The following is a 17,613-nucleotide window of genomic DNA, read 5'->3' as shown; positions in this document are numbered from 1 at the left end:
TTAAGCCATTTATTCGATTGTGATGAAACTCGGTACAATTATTATTTAAGTTCCGGGAAAAGTTTTTGTTACAATGCAATTATCTATGTATGTAGAAAAAATGGCGGGCGTTTAATTTCAAGCAATCGAAGTTTTTTTATATAATTAACCTTGGTCAAAGCGGCTAACTCAATGGTATCAAATTATTGTATTTCCATCAACAAGTATAATTATTTATAAGTTGACTTTTTACAAAACACGTAGGTACGATAGATAGCAAACTTATACCCAAGATTTTATACAACTGCAGCTAGTGACAGTAGAGCCATCTCTTGACTAATAGTGGCACTAACAAATAGCGCAAACAGACCACAGAATAAACACAGATGCTATCTACAGAGCAGATGAAAATTCACGTTCCAGAACGTTCCAGAGCTTATTAGAGATTGTTAGGAGATCGTTAGAGCCTCGACTGCGTTCCAGAGCATATAGTGGGGTGTATATAAGGGGAACAAACATGGCATTTGGGTAATCCAGTCATCGTTCTCGTCGAACCCGTCGCTTGCGACGAAGGGCTCGACAGGTAAATTAACCCACAGACACAGCCCACTGAGTTTTTCGCCGGATCTTCTCAGTGGGTCGCGTTTCCCATCCGACGGTAGATTCTGCGAAGCACGGCTCTTGCTAAGGTTCGTGTTAGCAACGTCGTCAGGTCGTTAGAGCTCCGTGAGCTCACCTACTAGTTAAGGTTACGCTGATTTAGCGTGGATATAGCCTCTCAGGGCTATCAGCATAGGTAAAAAAAACATCTGGGAATGCCAAATGGAATTATCTAGCTCTCAACCCTCCTTTACCTCAACTCATCGCCATCGAGCTGGAGGTCGAGATAAGGATCTTGTTCAAATCCTGCGCTTGGAATTGTTCCGGATCCCGTCGATTTCAGCACGAAATGACGAAGCTAATCGGGTAGGATTCAGATAGCTCGCCTACCGAGAGGTTCGTTAGTTGTGCGGCAGGTTCCCATCTGAGTAAGCCAATAGACTGGATTTACTGGTGGTAGGACCTCTTGTGAGTCCGCACGGATAGGTACCGCCACCCCGCCTATTTCTGCCGTGAAGCAGTAATGTGTTTCGGTTCGAAGGGTGGGGCAGCCGTTGTAACTGTACTTGAGACCTTAGAACTTATATCTCAAGGTGGGTGGCGCATTTACGTTGTAGATGTCTATGGGCTCCAGTAACCATTTAACACCGGGTGGGCTGTGAGCTAGTCCACCCATCAAAGCAATCAAAAAAAAAGAGAAGATAAGAGATGAATTCTTCACGAAATCTGTCAACTCGCTCCCCTTGAGACTTGGACGCATGTTTCTGAGTGATAGGGCGTGTTACTCAGTTCAATTTCGACAGAATTCATCGGTCGTTCGTCCGAGATTTTCTTCTACCCCCTAAAAAAGCCCAAACATACGGATGATGTCATATTTGAAAATCGTTGTGTATTAGTGTTTAATCTGTGGTTATTGTAGCGTTTCTTTTGACCTTAAATGATGTCCAGCCGGTTTGTATTCAGCTAAAGTATGAAGCCTTTACAAAAAATTTCATCTCTTTATTGTATTCTCTTTAACGGCCGTCTGGTGTAGTGGTAAGTGACATGGTCACTACACAAGGGGGTCGCGGGTTCGAATCCCGCCAAGGGAAGATATTTGTATGATAAATATAAATGTCTTTTCCAGGGTTATGGATGTATATTAAATATATGTATGTGTATAATAAAAATCTTACATTTATTTCCGTTATCTGGTACCTGTAACACAAGTTCTTTACGAACTTATCACGGGACCAGTTAACGTGGCGTGATTGTTAGTAAATATTTATTTATTCATACATACATCCGAATAAATCATTCATTAATTTACTAAAAGATTTTAAAAAAATCACTCAAAATAAAACACGAATATTTTAAATGTGTATACAAAAGTCAAACAAAAATCCGGGGCTGTTGCCTGCGAATGACACGAATGATTTTAATAAGTCTCACGGCACATATTCGGTATTCGTGAGCCGAAACCCGTCAGCGTTCCGAAGGGAGCATTATTTCAAAGAGTTTGCGAACAGGCTCGTAAACCACTAACGACTGCCCGACAACGATAATGAATTCTACACTCCGAACGGCACCGCGTATTTGAATCTAACGAGGGGCTCAAAATATTACAAGACTAACACGAGGCAGCGATTTTGGTCAATTCAATTGGCTAAAGAAGCAACACGTCGGGTAGCTGGGTCACGAGAGGTAAGTAAAAACGAATTAATTTACTAATTAAAACTAACTAATTTACTAATAGTAGGTAAGTTTTAGTAGTAACATGAGATAATATGAACTATGTTTGCTCAATTATGTTAATATAAAAATATTGACAAATCTATCAAATCAATCAAAAAAAATTTATTCAACATAAATGAAAGTACATACTTGTTGAGCGTCACTAAAACTACCGCCAATTCACAAAAACTAGCCTCGGTCCTGAGAAGAACTGGCAAGACTCAGCGGGCATGTCTTTTTTTTTAAATATTAGATAACAAAATAAATATATATTAGTTTTTTTTTAGAGTTGTTACTATTTTCTTATAATAATAAGGGTTGTCATTGGAATAGTTATGATTGAAGATAAACTGTGTTGTTTTTAGTATAGTTGTATTAGTAGCTTTCACCTGTGTAATTGTCACAAATCTCACAAAATCATGTAGCTAATATTGTGTTTGCAAAAAATATAATTTAGTACCTTACTATATGGAATATCAAATTTATTTGCGCTTATGACGTAAAAAAAAAAACTGCTTTAACTTGCACAAGCGAAAAAATTCAACTTACTCGTTGAAATAATACATAAAGGCCAAACAAACGGACGATTCCTTCGAAAGCGCTTTGTCGCAATGTACATATTCGAAGTCGTGGGCCCATTTCCGTATTAGTATGTTATTAACTGTACAAAACGAATAACCATTTTGTTGCTTTCATCTGCAAACAAGTCGTTTTTAAACACGCTTGTTCGTATATACTTTTTACAGGGTTTTTGTTTTTTACTACAATACTTTATTGCTTATGCCATGGTTTTTAAAAGTCTGATTTTAATTCTATTTGGCTCAACTGAGTTTACAAGCAAGGAAGTAACTACATAACACATTTTAATGCTTTTAACCGACTACAAAAAAGGATGAGGTTCTCAATTCGACTGTATGGTTTTTTATGTTTGTTACCTCATAACTTTTGACTGGGTAAATCGATTTTGATGATTCTTTTTTTATTAGAAAAGCTGACGCTTCCCGTATGGTCCCATTAGTCCAGTTCTGATAATGGTATCCATGAAAAAACCATATAAGTCTTAAATTTACATTAAGTACGTGCGCGACAAATAGATGAATAGCTCAATAATTCAATATCACGTCAACCGATTTCGATGATTATTGTTTTTACTGTACATGAATTTGTTTTGGAATATCTTTATTTTTCTACTAGCGACCCGCCCTCGCTTCGCTTCGGAAACATTAAAACACACATGAAACAAAAAAAAAAAAAAAAAAAAGAATTTAGCCTATGTTCATCAGGGACAATGTTGGCTTCTAATGGAAAAATAATTTTTCAAATCGGTCCAGTAGTTTCGGAGCCTATTCGAAACAAACAAACAAATCTTTCCTCTTTATAATATTTATTTTTCTATTTGAAGTCGGTTTTGTTAAAGCATGTCTATTTACAATTATTTTTCAGATGGACTAAACAAATAAAAATTTATTGACTTCTAAATCTACTCAGCGGTTTTACTTGCATTAAATATTAAATTACTAATTAGGAAAAATAAGCACGTCCATTTTTTCGTATCACCCTCTAGTCCATGAACTATTAGTCAATTTGTAGATCCGCTGATAAATTACGAACCAACATACCCGACGGTATTCGAGTCATGTCACTTACTATAATAAAAGTATCTTAAGTGTTAAAAATATCCTTAAGGTAAGAAACTAAATACTATATTTGGATGAGTATAACGAGTATCATCTTTTCGCTTTTTCATGCGGAAGCGTATATAGAAAGGTCTTCAACTAGCATGTTTTATTTAAGTTATACATATTTAGTCTGTTTACTAATTGATAATATTCAAACAAAAATCTTAGTAATCAGAAATTTAAGGACACGTCTCGTAACCATTCGAAGAGTATATTAAACATTATGACATGATGTAGTTAATTGTAGGAACCCAAACACTTAGTTTTATATTAAAATTTCTCTCTAAATAGGTTTTTACATAAGCCAAGTAATGGCACGACGGTTGAAATGATTAGCATAAAACATTTCGTTGCTTTATGAGTTGGCTCACGGCATCTGTAATGACTGAGGTGGCGTTATGTGACGCCTTTGGCACTGTAATTTGAGACCCACGAATAAAAAAGCCATTAGAGCCTTTAAAATCAGGTGAAGTACTTACCGCTCCTTCGGTGTTTCACTTGCATTGTAATAATATATTAATTACGGGGTGAAGTTTTAAGGGTTTAGTTGAAAATAAAGTAACCAATTTCTTTTTTTATTTATTTACAAATATATATGCAAAGGTTTTTATTGTTGTAAGTCTTTATTTATAATATTATAATATAGCTTATTATGCGCGTTAACAGTGCTATGCTATTGCTATTGTGCCGAAGTCAGTAGCTCGCGTGATCCGACATATAAAGTACATGTTGTACATTGTGCAAGGTTATAATTGTTTTTTTATTTATGTTAATTTTATGTCTATTGCTATGTTTTATATTAAATCACACAACTATTGACATAGTCTTTTGCTGTAAAAAGCTGTAAGATAGGGTGTGAATTATCTAATTACTCTACTATAACCTATAACTCTACTTAATTATCTACGGCCTTGTTTTGACTACATTACCAACTACTACTGAAGCCTAATTCGTTTTTAGAACCTGAAACTTCTGCTTTCGTCTATCATGCGCTTCTTATGTCCTACACATTTGGGCTCTAAAAAAAAACACCTCAGTGTTTCAATCGCGCTATGACATGTCTTCTCTTAAGAAATACTCCTTAGTCCTATCTTAATCTATACTAATATATAAATCTACAGTAGTTTTTACGGATGTTCCGCTATAACTACTGAACCATATCCGATTGACTTGAAACTTGGTACCCATGTAGAAAATACATGTACTTAATGGATAGGCTAATATTAATATGAGTGGTGGACTCCCTAATAATAATGACAATAAATAATAATGTTAATTTTAAATGCCCAGCGAAGCGAGCGAGCACGGCTATACATTTATAAATTTCTCTCAATATTATATCTGGAATAAATTTAATTTGATTTTTAGCATTTTTTTACCATAAACAAAAAACTCTCTAATAACATAACTTCTACTAAAAAAAAACTACCCTGCTGGTTACTTAAGTAAGTTTCAAGTTCTTGTTTTAGAACTAAAATAAAAACTGGACTAAAGGTAACTGGAAGTAAAGTTTGAATTATTCATGTTTTTATTTTATTTCATTTTTAGGGTGTTTATTTTTTTGCCATAAATGATTGAAGATAAATTACTCAAAAGTACGGTTAATATTGAAAACCATTGTTCTAAATAGTAATTTACTTATAGGGGATTCATGTTTTAGTCGGTAACAATTACCCGCTAAGAGCCACAGAGCAAAAACATAATAATAAAAATAAGCCGAAAAATCTCTACTTACTATTAACTACTTCTAATCACTGAAATAGTTTTAATTCATTGCACTGACGCTTGATCGACTGAGTTTGATATAATATCTCCAGGTTACAATTCCTTACATTATTTACTCACCGAAACTATCCGGCTATGTAGTGAACTCTCTATCTCAGTGGACCTTTGTGTTATAACATAGTCTTTAGCAGTGGCTTGGCTGTTCCCACTTTGGCGACATCTTATTAATAGTACCTTTTTATTTATAGGCATGTCATATTTATATATTTATATTTATATATTTATATATATTTGTGTTCCTTCGAAGATATATTGGTCAGTCAGAAATAATTTCGTAGGTCGCTTAGGCGAATCGCAGTTCTTTTTTTAATTTAAAGGATAATTTAGGAGAGTAATTTTATCGTTAAAAACATAATTATTACATTCTATTGTACTACAAGAAGATAGTCATAGATCGGTCCAGTCAAATATCCGGTCAGCCGGGCGTTTATGGCAATATTTTCCGGGTGGTTACGACTGAGACTTTTACTATTGTGTTTGAACGCATAAAAGGTTCTGCTAGCAGCGTTTCCGTTGCTTGTCGAAAACACAACTGTTGAATAGGTTGTAATTTTTTTTTTTGTGGAAACGAATTTCACGCCATCTTTTTTTTTATTTTATTTTTTGCTTAGATGAGTGGACGAGCTCACAGCCCGTCTGGTGTTAAGTAGTTACTGGAGCCCACGTACATCTACAACGTAAATGCACAGCCCACCTTGAGATATAAGTTCTAAGATCTCAGAATAGTTACAACGGCTGCCCCACCCTTCAAACCGAAACGCATTACTGCTTCCCGGCAGAAATAGGCAGGGCGGTGGTACCTACCGGCGCGGACTCACTCGAGGTCCTACCACCAGTAATTACAAAACGTCAGAGAGTTGGCTTATAATTTAACATCCAATCGCTTGCTTGTCTGAGTAGTTGCATGAATATTTCGATTTGACATTTTCACTAACACAAAGCATTACAGGGTTAATCCAGGCAGTACCGCGCATAGTCCATAAAGTTCAAGGCACTGTTTACGACGCACCCGACCCCGCTACTTCCGAATAACATATTCATAAAACACATACGCCATTAGAAGAGAACGACAATTCTTTGACACTGAAAAATACGGCGTTTTCCACTCACAATAATAATGTTCGTGCTAAAGTCGCGTTCACATTGATATCTTCTTTAAATATCACTTTTTTACTTTATATTATTATCGCTTAATATAATTTTTTTAAACTTAAAAATATATGACAAATTCGTTGTTAAAAAAATTAGTACTAATTAGTAGTAGTAGTAGTGGTAGTTAAAATTAGTAGTTAGTATTAGTAGTAGAAATGGATAGTCCTTAATTAACTTAAGCCTTGCTTGAAATCTGATCAAATATGATTTGCATTCACAAAAACAATAGTTTTACTAAAACATAGCTTTTATCACCATTGGCTAAGCAATTCACTCGAAGTCAACCTTTGACTTAGACGAACTTCTTCTTACATTAAATTTCTTCATAAGTAAGGTTAACAAAATTCGCGGAGGTAAGATCGTAAATATCGGACCATTGTTTTACCCGCAAAGTACAGAGTTCTTTTATTATATGACTCTTTGCGGGTCAGTAATAAAATGCGGTCGCAAGTGGTAAATAATAATCTGGTTTTGCGTTACTCCGTTGAACCCCGAATCCTGCGGGACTCATAAATCGTTATAAGAGAACAACACTCATTCAGATATTTCACGTTGATTAAAATAAAAGGCTTTTCGTACACGGGAATTGTATTCAAATCCCGAATGGGACGGTTAATTTGGTAAAGAAACCAACCGAATTAACGTCCGATGTTGAATTTGTTTCATGAATAAATTTTTGTCAGGTCTTGAAGATTAATCTTCAAATTGTCTCTCATGATTGATCGTTATTAGTTTTACTATAATTTTTTCAAGGTAACAAAATACTTTAGCGAGATTTTAAAGGAATAATCCAGAAGATTCTACACGATTCTTCTGCGAGTTACACGATATTTTAATAACGTAAATTGGTCGTGCCTTGAACCCGATAATTTTTTTTTATTCAAAAGTATTAAAGCCACTGTACCCTAATTTTTTTGACTTTTTTTTTCATCTATGAACTATGGTGGACAATCTCACAGCCCTCCTGGTGATAAGTCGTTACTGGAGCCCATAGACATCTACAACGTAAATTCCGCCTCCCACCTTGAGATAAGAGTTCTAAGGTCTCAGTATACTTACAACGGCTGCCCCACCCTTCAAACCGAAACGCATTACTCCTTCACGGCAGAAATAGGCTGGGGGCTGGTGGCGCCTACCCATGCGGACTCACAAGAGGTCCTACCACTTTTCCTAAGACTTTTGTTCCATTGAAATTTAAACGGAGACTTCAATCCCGGTAGTTATTATAATCGATGTAATAATTATAACGGAGCTGTATGTGGCTAAGTTGGCTGGAAAATTCGTGAGATATTGAACTACAATGGAAAATTTTAACACCAACTAGACGGGCTTGTTATCGGTATAGTTTATTACGATCGGAATAACTTATATAAAAATATATTTTTCGACAAACTTTACATGATTGAAATGAATTTGTAAAGTCGACTTTGATGTCTTAATATTTTGCAGTGTGTCTGTATGGACTCCGAATACCGCTTCTGCTTTCGTCATTTCGAAATGCAGTTTCACCAATAAGAAGAACCCGTGTACCAGCCAGAAACACAGGTCTTTCTATTTTCCCAAAATATTAGTTTGTATATGACTAACGACCCGCCCTCGCTTCGCTTCGGAAACTGTAATTTATTATTGATTTCTCCACTATTTAATGGATGTTATTATACATATAAACCTTCCTCTTTAATTACTCTATCTATTAAAAAAAAACGCATCAAAATCCGTTGCGTATTTTTAAGGATTTAAGCATACATAGGGACAGAGAAAGCGACTTTGTTTTATACTATGTAGTGATACAGAAAATTTATTGTACAGATGATTATTAATCAGTAGATTTAATAATATAAAATAACCGTTCGCTGAGAGCTCGATGAAAACATTATGGTTATCAGTGATAAGAGGTTATCCAGTAAAATTAAAATTTAATGTCTCTTTTATACCGTAAAATTGGTAATTATTTATATATAGTGATTTTGGGTGCTATGTTTAAATGAGTGTTATTTTTAAACCAACCTAATTATTTGTTCCTTAAGCCTTCTGATCTATACATAGAACTCTGTATAACGTAGGGCAACTTGGATCCACGTTATTTTTAAATTAATTAACGTTCCTTCTTGGATTCCTTTTGGTCTTGTTCCGTTTTGATATTTCAGTGAAGAGAATAAAGTAAGTGTTGTATCACACTGTTTGAAACAAGCCAAGGGTAGCCCATAACCTCCTCATGTAAGTATTCATAATTGACGAACAATTAATCACTCGACGAGGTCGTTTATTTGATTTCTAAATTACCTTACATATAATAATGCTTGAGGACAAACAAGAGAGCGACCTCAATTATTTTTATAACAATAGCCGTTGTACACACCGGATTCCGCAGGGCTCCCGAAATTTGCATTACATTGCCTAACACTGAACACGATTTGTTTTTATGAATACAACCGTTCTCGCCGTTGGAATTAGAGGTTTTTTATTTTTAAACGTTATGTCAGAAAGTTCTTACATTTCCAAATGTATTTACAAATTTTAGTGAATAAATACACTGTTTCAAATGTGAGGAATCCGAGTTTACTGGAGCCGGCAGTTAAGAGATATGCTTTCGTTTATTAGCTAAGATGAACAGACGAGCTCACAGTCCAACTGCTTAGTGGTTACTGCCAACTCACAGAACCAACAACATGCATGCAGATATGTATCTTGAGACATAAAATTTAAGTCTCAGATGAACTGGGGCACATCATGGATGTGGAAATCTATTCCGGCTAATCACTATACCAGCACTTAAGAGATAAATAAAGCGGTTACCGATGGCCTAAATATATATAGTATACACACTCTTCGCCCATTATAAAACGTAATATCAATAATTTTGTTTTGTGAGTGTCGTTGGATTTTATTTAGAAGTTAATTCATAGTTAATTTGTAAGCTAGCTGAAGCTATAACCTCTATCTTTAATTGCTCGTGCCATCTGTAAAAAATAAATCTTTCGTTTAATTTTTTCATTAATTCCCACCTGAAATGCCCCACATTTTGAAGAACGAGTGAGTTCGGAAACGATCCATCGCGAAAGTGTAAGCCAAACCAAATACCGTAACAATATGCATACGACATATTCCTGTGGAACCCAGCAAAAATCTTGAAATTAATATTGAAGATCCATATAGTAATCTGGCATAAAATTTTAATAAAGCCTTATTATCGAAACCGGTTCACATAAAAAAAAAAAGTTAAATACGAAACTCTTGCATGTTTTGTGTCTTTTATTTTTATTATTTCGCTTCGTGTACATTGTCTTTTACTTAAAAGTAGCCTAAAAGTTCCACTATTGTTATTGTGATATAACTTTTACTGCGTTTCATCTGCAAATTTATCATTTTAGAACACCTTTCAACAAAAACTACCCATATTTTTTTCTAGTCTACACACGAATGATTTTAGCTAGCCACGCAGTCCGTATCTCTGCTCACTACATAAATCATATATAAATAAAGGTCCTCATAAGCTGTCAACGTAATGCCATTCAAGACGGGACTCGGTGCGTAATATCGTCATATAATAAATCACATTAAACTGAAATATGCTTCAATACCCACTGTTGAATGTAAAATCATTCCATATAGTTCAATAGGAAAAGGCCACGTTTTGAGATAAATGGATCATATGGATTTTTGGCACGATTTTGAATTAACCTATTTTCGATGAGATGAAACAAGTCGATTTGATCAGTAACAGCGTAAAAATGGGCGTGTACTGAACGATGAAATGTTAAACTGAATAGAGGCTGAAAATTTACACTCTATTCGTGAGACATTTAAAACTATCATACCGATTTACCGTCATTTATTATTTTTTTGGTGTTTCTAAAAATTTACTGACAACGATAAAGTAATAAAATTTAATTATGATAATAATTTCCAATAAAGTCAATAGAAAGTCCGAAATATCGAATGCATACATCGAAATCCACTCTGATATTCTTAAGAGCGCTTCGTAGACTTCGTGCTATTTACCTAGCGATATTCTCCCTCATGGAAATCTCTTAGATGCGATCATAAATCGCTTGGGTTGACATAATAGCGTAAAGGGAGAGGCCTGGATTTATGCATGTTTGATTTACAGGGAGGTGAGGGTTGTCATTTCACCAACCTTCACACTAAAAATATGGAGCGCACACTTTCTAGAATATTATTTGAAACGAGAAACTTGCGCGCTACCATTTTTGCATAGGCGCTTCGAATATTTCATTCTTCACTCGTACATTTAAATAGGTGCAGGAATTTTCATGAACGTTCTCGAAATATCACACACATGTATGTGTACATATGCATATCATAAAGTGCTTTATGAGAGCAGTGCGTAGACCAAACTGGTCTAAAATTTTTCGATTTCGTAACCCACCCACTACGAACATTCAATAAAAATGATATGTTCACAAGAATGATTTGAGTTTATTAAAATCGTTCCTCAGAGCGATGATATACTAGGCTCGAGGCTCTCACTGATGATGCATTGTAGGTATGTGGTATGCTGTGACCCTGCACCTGTGGTATGCTGTGACTGGTAGGTAGCACCAATCTACCCGATCCTGCCGTGAATGCATACACACGTTTATAGAGCAGGACAACAGGTATATAATGTCAGACTCCGACGTCATGTAACAAGGCAGGTGGCACATTGCCATGTTTACAGCCTCTTGTAATTAGTGAATACAACGGGGCCTATCTAGAGCAACGAAAAAAAAATGAAAGGAACACACAGAAAACATAAATACATCTTCAACTTGAAACGACTTTCTTTTCAAATTAAGAGTATACTTATGAAGAGTGGAGATGAGAATTATTCAGATCCTATATAATGTTTAAGCTATTGCATAGATTTTATCGCGGGCCTTGAGCGCGGTGACTGAATCAAGAAATTCCGTAACGAAAATAACCTGACACCCCCACTACGCCTACTATGTAGCTCGCGTTCAACACATTCACACGTTGCGCTGGTGTAGTGTCTGTGAATAAGCGCGAGGCGTGACGTCGCACTGCATGAGCATAATGAAAAGTCTGCCCATCTCTCTCTCACGCGGTCTAGCTTATGAGTGTGAAGGGGTCAGTTAATGTTTTGCTTTTGTTAATGTTTATAAATATGGCGTAGTCTTATTTTTATTATTGTTTTAATATTAAATTATTATTGTCTAATTGTAATTGTATAAGTTGATAAAAAATGCTTTGCAATAGCTTTACCGCGGCAGTCCCCGAGTGCCACACGTCTTTTTTTTATACGCGTTTAATTTATATGCTATACATATTTTATACACTTACTGGTGAATATAATAATTTTCTCATTGTAAATGAAACTAATGAAAAGTAACATTACTGAGAGATCTTTACTTTGACTTTAAATGATAACAGTTTTTTTTTTTGAATCGATTTAACCTGACAGCAGAAAAGAGGGACCGAGTATTGAAATTATTTGAGTGCGGGCATCCGTTTATTGCGACTAAGATTGGAATTGGAATATCCTGACAGAACAGATTAACAATTTTCAAATTCTAAGGGCAGGCTGCGTTCTATATTCGAGACACGATTCAAATTAAGTGATAAAGCGTTCTGAGTGCGCCGCCTGCGCCCGGTTGTCACCGGGTAATACCCGAGGAGGAGACGTGCTCCTTGGTCCATTAACGGCAGTTGCATCCCGGCCAATTTGTCGAAAGAACATTTAGACCCAAGTAATCTAATTTATAAAGTAGACAGCATTGTGGCTTAGTTTGTTTGTTCCTCAGCGCGTCGTTTTTGCGATTGAGCTAAACAATATTGTTGGCAGTTTAGGAAAATTTTGTGGGACAGCCCCGCTATCTTTCGATAGGTGTCACGCAGGTGATGTCAGTAATAATAGTATATTTTCTATTAAATACTTCTTAATAGTGAACATGGCTGTGTTTCACCATAAGACATGTATTAAATATATTTCTTATTGTTATCGCATATCGCTATAAAATCGCAAATTTGATTCCGGTCTTCTCCCTCTTCTGGAATAAAGGATGGGTTTTCTAGAATTTTATTATAAAGACTGATATGCAGTGCTAGGCAGTCTGCTTGCCATTCATTCAATTATTTTCTGATTAATACAATCTTTAAACCTCTATAAAAGAAGCATAAAATTAAGTCGCTGTCCACCTCTGCCTATTTCTATGCGCACTTTTCATAAAATACAAAAACTATTATGATACAGTTTTAACAAATAGAAAGAGAGATTAGCGACTATGGTTTGTTTTTAAGTACCTAAGTCATAAATATTTTACACAAAAGAACTGAACTAGGGCGGTATTATATCAAAAGAACTATTTTCGTTTACACGGCTGACGTTGGGCAAATTCTAAGAAAAAGTGTAGTCCACGTGAGCAGCCCACGGCAGAAGGAAAGCTTATTATCGCTACTAAAAATACAAACAAACAGTACATGAAATTTTAAATATTCACTTAAATATCCTTACTTCGACCATTAATCAAACCTTGACCCGACGAAACAGTTGACAAAGTCACTAATCGCTACATTAATGAGGTAACCAATTATTAAATCAAAAATACCCATGAAAAACGGAACAATAACGAAAAACTTTATTCGAAATCAATTCATTTAGTATCGATCCGTAGCAAATTCATAATGGACAATCACCGTTCAGAAATTCGTGAGGGATAAGAAAACCGGAGGTGTTTATGATTTTACGATGCTTCTTCATTCTCGTATACGACATCGTACAATTACGATAAAGTGTTACGATCCATCCGACGTCTACAAAAAGTGTGTCTTGCTCACGTCTCTTATGAGATACATAAGGCTAATGATATTTCACCTTAATAACGGAGATGCGTAATGTCGTGCCTTAATATGGGAGCAACGAGGCGATTCTCTCGGTAAATTAAAAGACGCTTTTATCCTATGAAGACGTGAATATTTAACGGTACTTGAAAGGGAGTATCGTGAATTTTTTCGTTCATGCAAAATGAATGCCAAACAAGGGAATTCTGATAGAAAAATTTCCGATTTCCGGTCCGTCTCAACGCTTGGTATTTTTATAGAAATTGGCTCGGTTTGAATTTCTGTCTACTCTAGGTTTCTTGCCTTAAAAATTATAGCCAGCATAGTTTGTGAGCCCCACATTTTTTTGATTGCTTAGATGGGTGTACGAGCTCACAGCCCACCTGGTGTTAAGTGGTTACTGGAACCCATAGACGCCTACAACGCAAATGCGCCACCCGCCTTCAGATGTAAGTTCTAAGGTCTCAGTATAGTTACACATTACATTACATACAGTTACATAGGTATTGCTACAAATTAATTAGGTCATAGCCATTCGAAGCTATGTTCAATTCATGTAATCTTGTTTGGCTTTGTTGCCGGGTACTGAGGAGCAAAATGTCGGCGACTGCACTACAGTTGCTACTCTATCTATAGTGCTGGTCTATAGTATCAATTATGTTGTTACGATGCACAATAGAATTTCTAATTACACGTTCAAGTAGAGCCTATAAATATATAAAATATGTATGCTTGTATGTATGTTATGGAATTCAAGAAGATACTAGTAAAATATTAGCAAATGACACAATAGAATTTCTAATTACACGTCCAAGTAGAGCTTATAAGTATATAAAATATGTATACTTGTATGTATGTTAAGGAAGATACTAGTAAAATATTAGCAAATGACTAGTGCTTAATACACCCTAAGCACCGGTCATCGTTCTCGTCGAACCCGTCGCTTGTGATAAAGGGCTCGGCGAGTAAATTAACCCACAGACACAGCCCACTGAGTTTCTCGGCGGATCTTCCCAGTGGGTCGCGTTTCCGATCCGGTGGTAGATTCTGTGAAGCACGACTCTTGCTAGGGTTCGTGTTAGCAACAACGTCAGGTTTGAGCCCCGTGAGCTCACCTACTCGCTACTCGCCCGGTGATGCTGATATGGCATGTAAGGACCATCAGCTTAGCTAGGAAAAAAAAGCTTAATAGAAGAACTTTTCTTACCGTTTATAAAAAAAATATGATCTTTAAATTATATGTGAAGCATCAAATTCGATTCACAAAAATTATATTCGATTATAATGGCTCCGGTATGACGTAATGACCTATAATTTGAATAAAGCTAACCTGGTATTAAAGGAGTAATATATCCTACGAATAAAACCCCGATTATCGACTTGTTTTATAAGGTCACGAAAATCGTAAGTGCTACGCCAGATGGGCTCGAGACAAGAGATTGCGAACGCGAACGAACGTTCAGACTTCAGAAGTTCGGTTCAGTCGAGCGTCCACCTCTGTCGGCGTCGGACGTGTCGTCGCGTGTAGACAATACAATTATTACGTCGACAATCGAACCGCCGGTGAACTTAAATTGAAACGTCTGTGTGTGATCGAAATCGTTTTAGAAGCAAAAGGCTACTATAATATGTGACGGTAGTTTGGTTTTGAAAGTTAATGAGGATGTATATCTTGTTGGCAGTTATCAGCTTATTAATAAAAGGTATTTCATATCTCATAATATATATTGTTATAATAAAAAAAAGCTTAATGCTACAACAACGCTGGGCGCTAATATCGCATTTTATTTCTAGACAGTTTAATTAATGCTATCATGTCGTAAGCATAATTTAAGTGGCTTTAATTTATCATATTAATTACATTACCTTAATTATATGATGTTTAATAATATCTAAATTCGGAGATTAGCCCTTTTAATAAATACTTTTTTTCTTTATTTCATTACTAGGTAGCACGGCAGACTTCGTAGTGCCTCAATCGATAAATAAAAGGCCTAACTTTTGTATGAAATAAACTTAAAACAAACAAAAGGAATCCGTCCATGTCCAAAGGAATTCCGAGCATTTTCAAAGTTATTTACCTTTTAAACCTTTTCTGGACTTCCACGAATAATTCAAGACCAAAATTAGCCAAATCGGTCCAGCCGTTCTCGAGTTTTAGCGAGACTAACGAACAGCAATTCATTTTTATATACCTATATAGATTTGTAGTCGTATCTTCTAACATATTCTCTCAAAATAGAGACCTCGTAATTGATCAATGACAAAAAAAAAATGTAATATTTATAAGGAATGTTTATTGTGTATTTTAATACCCATACAATAGAAATAAAGATGTATGCCCAATTATGTGTAAAACTGATTTCAACTGAAGGAATAAGCCCTTCAACCCAACTCAAACTCAAAACCCGAACTATTTTTTAATTCATTTATGATTTTTATTACTCATATAGCAAAACCTAATTTAACAATTGACATTTCGTAAAACTGGAATAGAATATTCAAACGAACTTTCCGCTTTATTATTTTTTTCACGTCAAAACTGTATCTCAAAACTGTAACTCGAAATCGACTCAAAGCTACTCATGGCCCAACACAAGTTTTTGCAAGTTCAGATAGTTAAGCTTTGAAAGCCCCAAGTTCTTGAAAGCACAAAGTCTTTATAATATCAGCAACGTTTCAAACTTACTTGCTGGACTTTCGACTTATTGACTTTAGGTGAATAAGTTACAGCCTTGCGGAATAGATTGATATTATATAAATTCAGTTTGTGAAAACTAATTTTGACATTTCAATTGTGATAAAATTGTAAGGAGTGAAATGGAAACTTTTCTTTGTCTAGGCAGCGTAGGCAATCTTAGGCTAGATATATGTTTAAGTGTATTACTGAGTAATTAATACGTGAAGCAAAAACTTTGTATCCCTCTTTACGAAAATTGCGCGGACGGAGGAGTATGAAATTTTCCACACTTATAGAGAATATAGAGAAGAAGTGCATAATGCTAATATTTTATTTAAATAATGCATAAAAGATACATTAAATCAATAAAGCAAAACTTACACACACTACATACCATGTATTTGACGCACACACGCATGCATACTATTTATTGTCAAACTTTTGTTTTTGGCGTCTGTTGTCAAATTGAGAATAGATTAAATTTGTTAATATTTTTTATAGTGTAGTCTTGGCGAAATTTGTAATTATAGAAGTATAAAATACAATCATAATAGTGTACAAACTTACCATTCCAATTAATTATAGTCGAATTTTGACTACTGCGGGACCTCTAGTTACTGAGTAATTTCTCTGTCGAGTTAATATTAAATCGCAATAAAAGAACCGTAGTTATCCATTATTATATAATGTGATATATTTTAGCCCTAGATCACAAAAAAGTCAGTTAAATTGAACCATATAGAGTGTAAATCAATTCAATTTATTTATTTATCAGATAACAATAATCCATGTTTCACATACACATTTAAATAAAAATTAAATTATAATACGTATATGTAGAAAACATAATAAAATAAACAAAGAATTATAATAAACAAGTAGGCCTTGTCAACTAAGATTATGATATTATTTAAAATGTTAAAAAATCAATATCAAATCTTTAATACAGTAAAAATGTTAATTTATAAGCATTTAATACGCATTTTGTGATTATATTTACAACAAAATAGAATTAAAAAAATAAGTATTAACTCAATATTTTAAACACCACTACATCACACATGCTGAAGGTTTTGTCGAAGTCAGTGACGTATTTTAAAAAAGCAAGCTTTCCCATCCAATACATTTCGTTGATAATTTGGTAATATCTTTCTATGTAATGATGAGCAGCTATCATTCCATTTCTAACTCACTTATTTTATTTGAAGACTAGCTTTTGCTCGC

At 34.9% G+C, this 17,613-nt stretch overlaps 1 protein-coding gene across 1 annotated transcript in view; it reads left to right on the top strand.

Moving 5' to 3' along the window:
• Positions 1 to 15,190: 15,190 nt before the first annotated feature.
• LOC114250785 (uncharacterized) overlaps positions 15,191 to 17,613 on the top strand; it is a 35,403-nt gene continuing 32,980 nt past the window's right edge. Inside the window, exon 1 of the mRNA XM_028184799.2 lies at positions 15,191 to 15,412. Coding sequence (XP_028040600.2) covers positions 15,367 to 15,412 — 46 coding nt within the window. The 5' untranslated portion in view covers positions 15,191 to 15,366. The remainder of the gene's footprint in view (positions 15,413 to 17,613) is intronic.

This window comes from Bombyx mandarina, chromosome 22 (assembly GCF_030267445.1).
Source record: "Bombyx mandarina strain Sakado chromosome 22, ASM3026744v2".
NCBI classification, from domain to species: Eukaryota; Metazoa; Arthropoda; class Insecta; order Lepidoptera; family Bombycidae; genus Bombyx; species Bombyx mandarina.
Note: the sequence above shows the minus strand (reverse complement) of the source record. Positions and strands in the feature narration are given on the sequence as shown.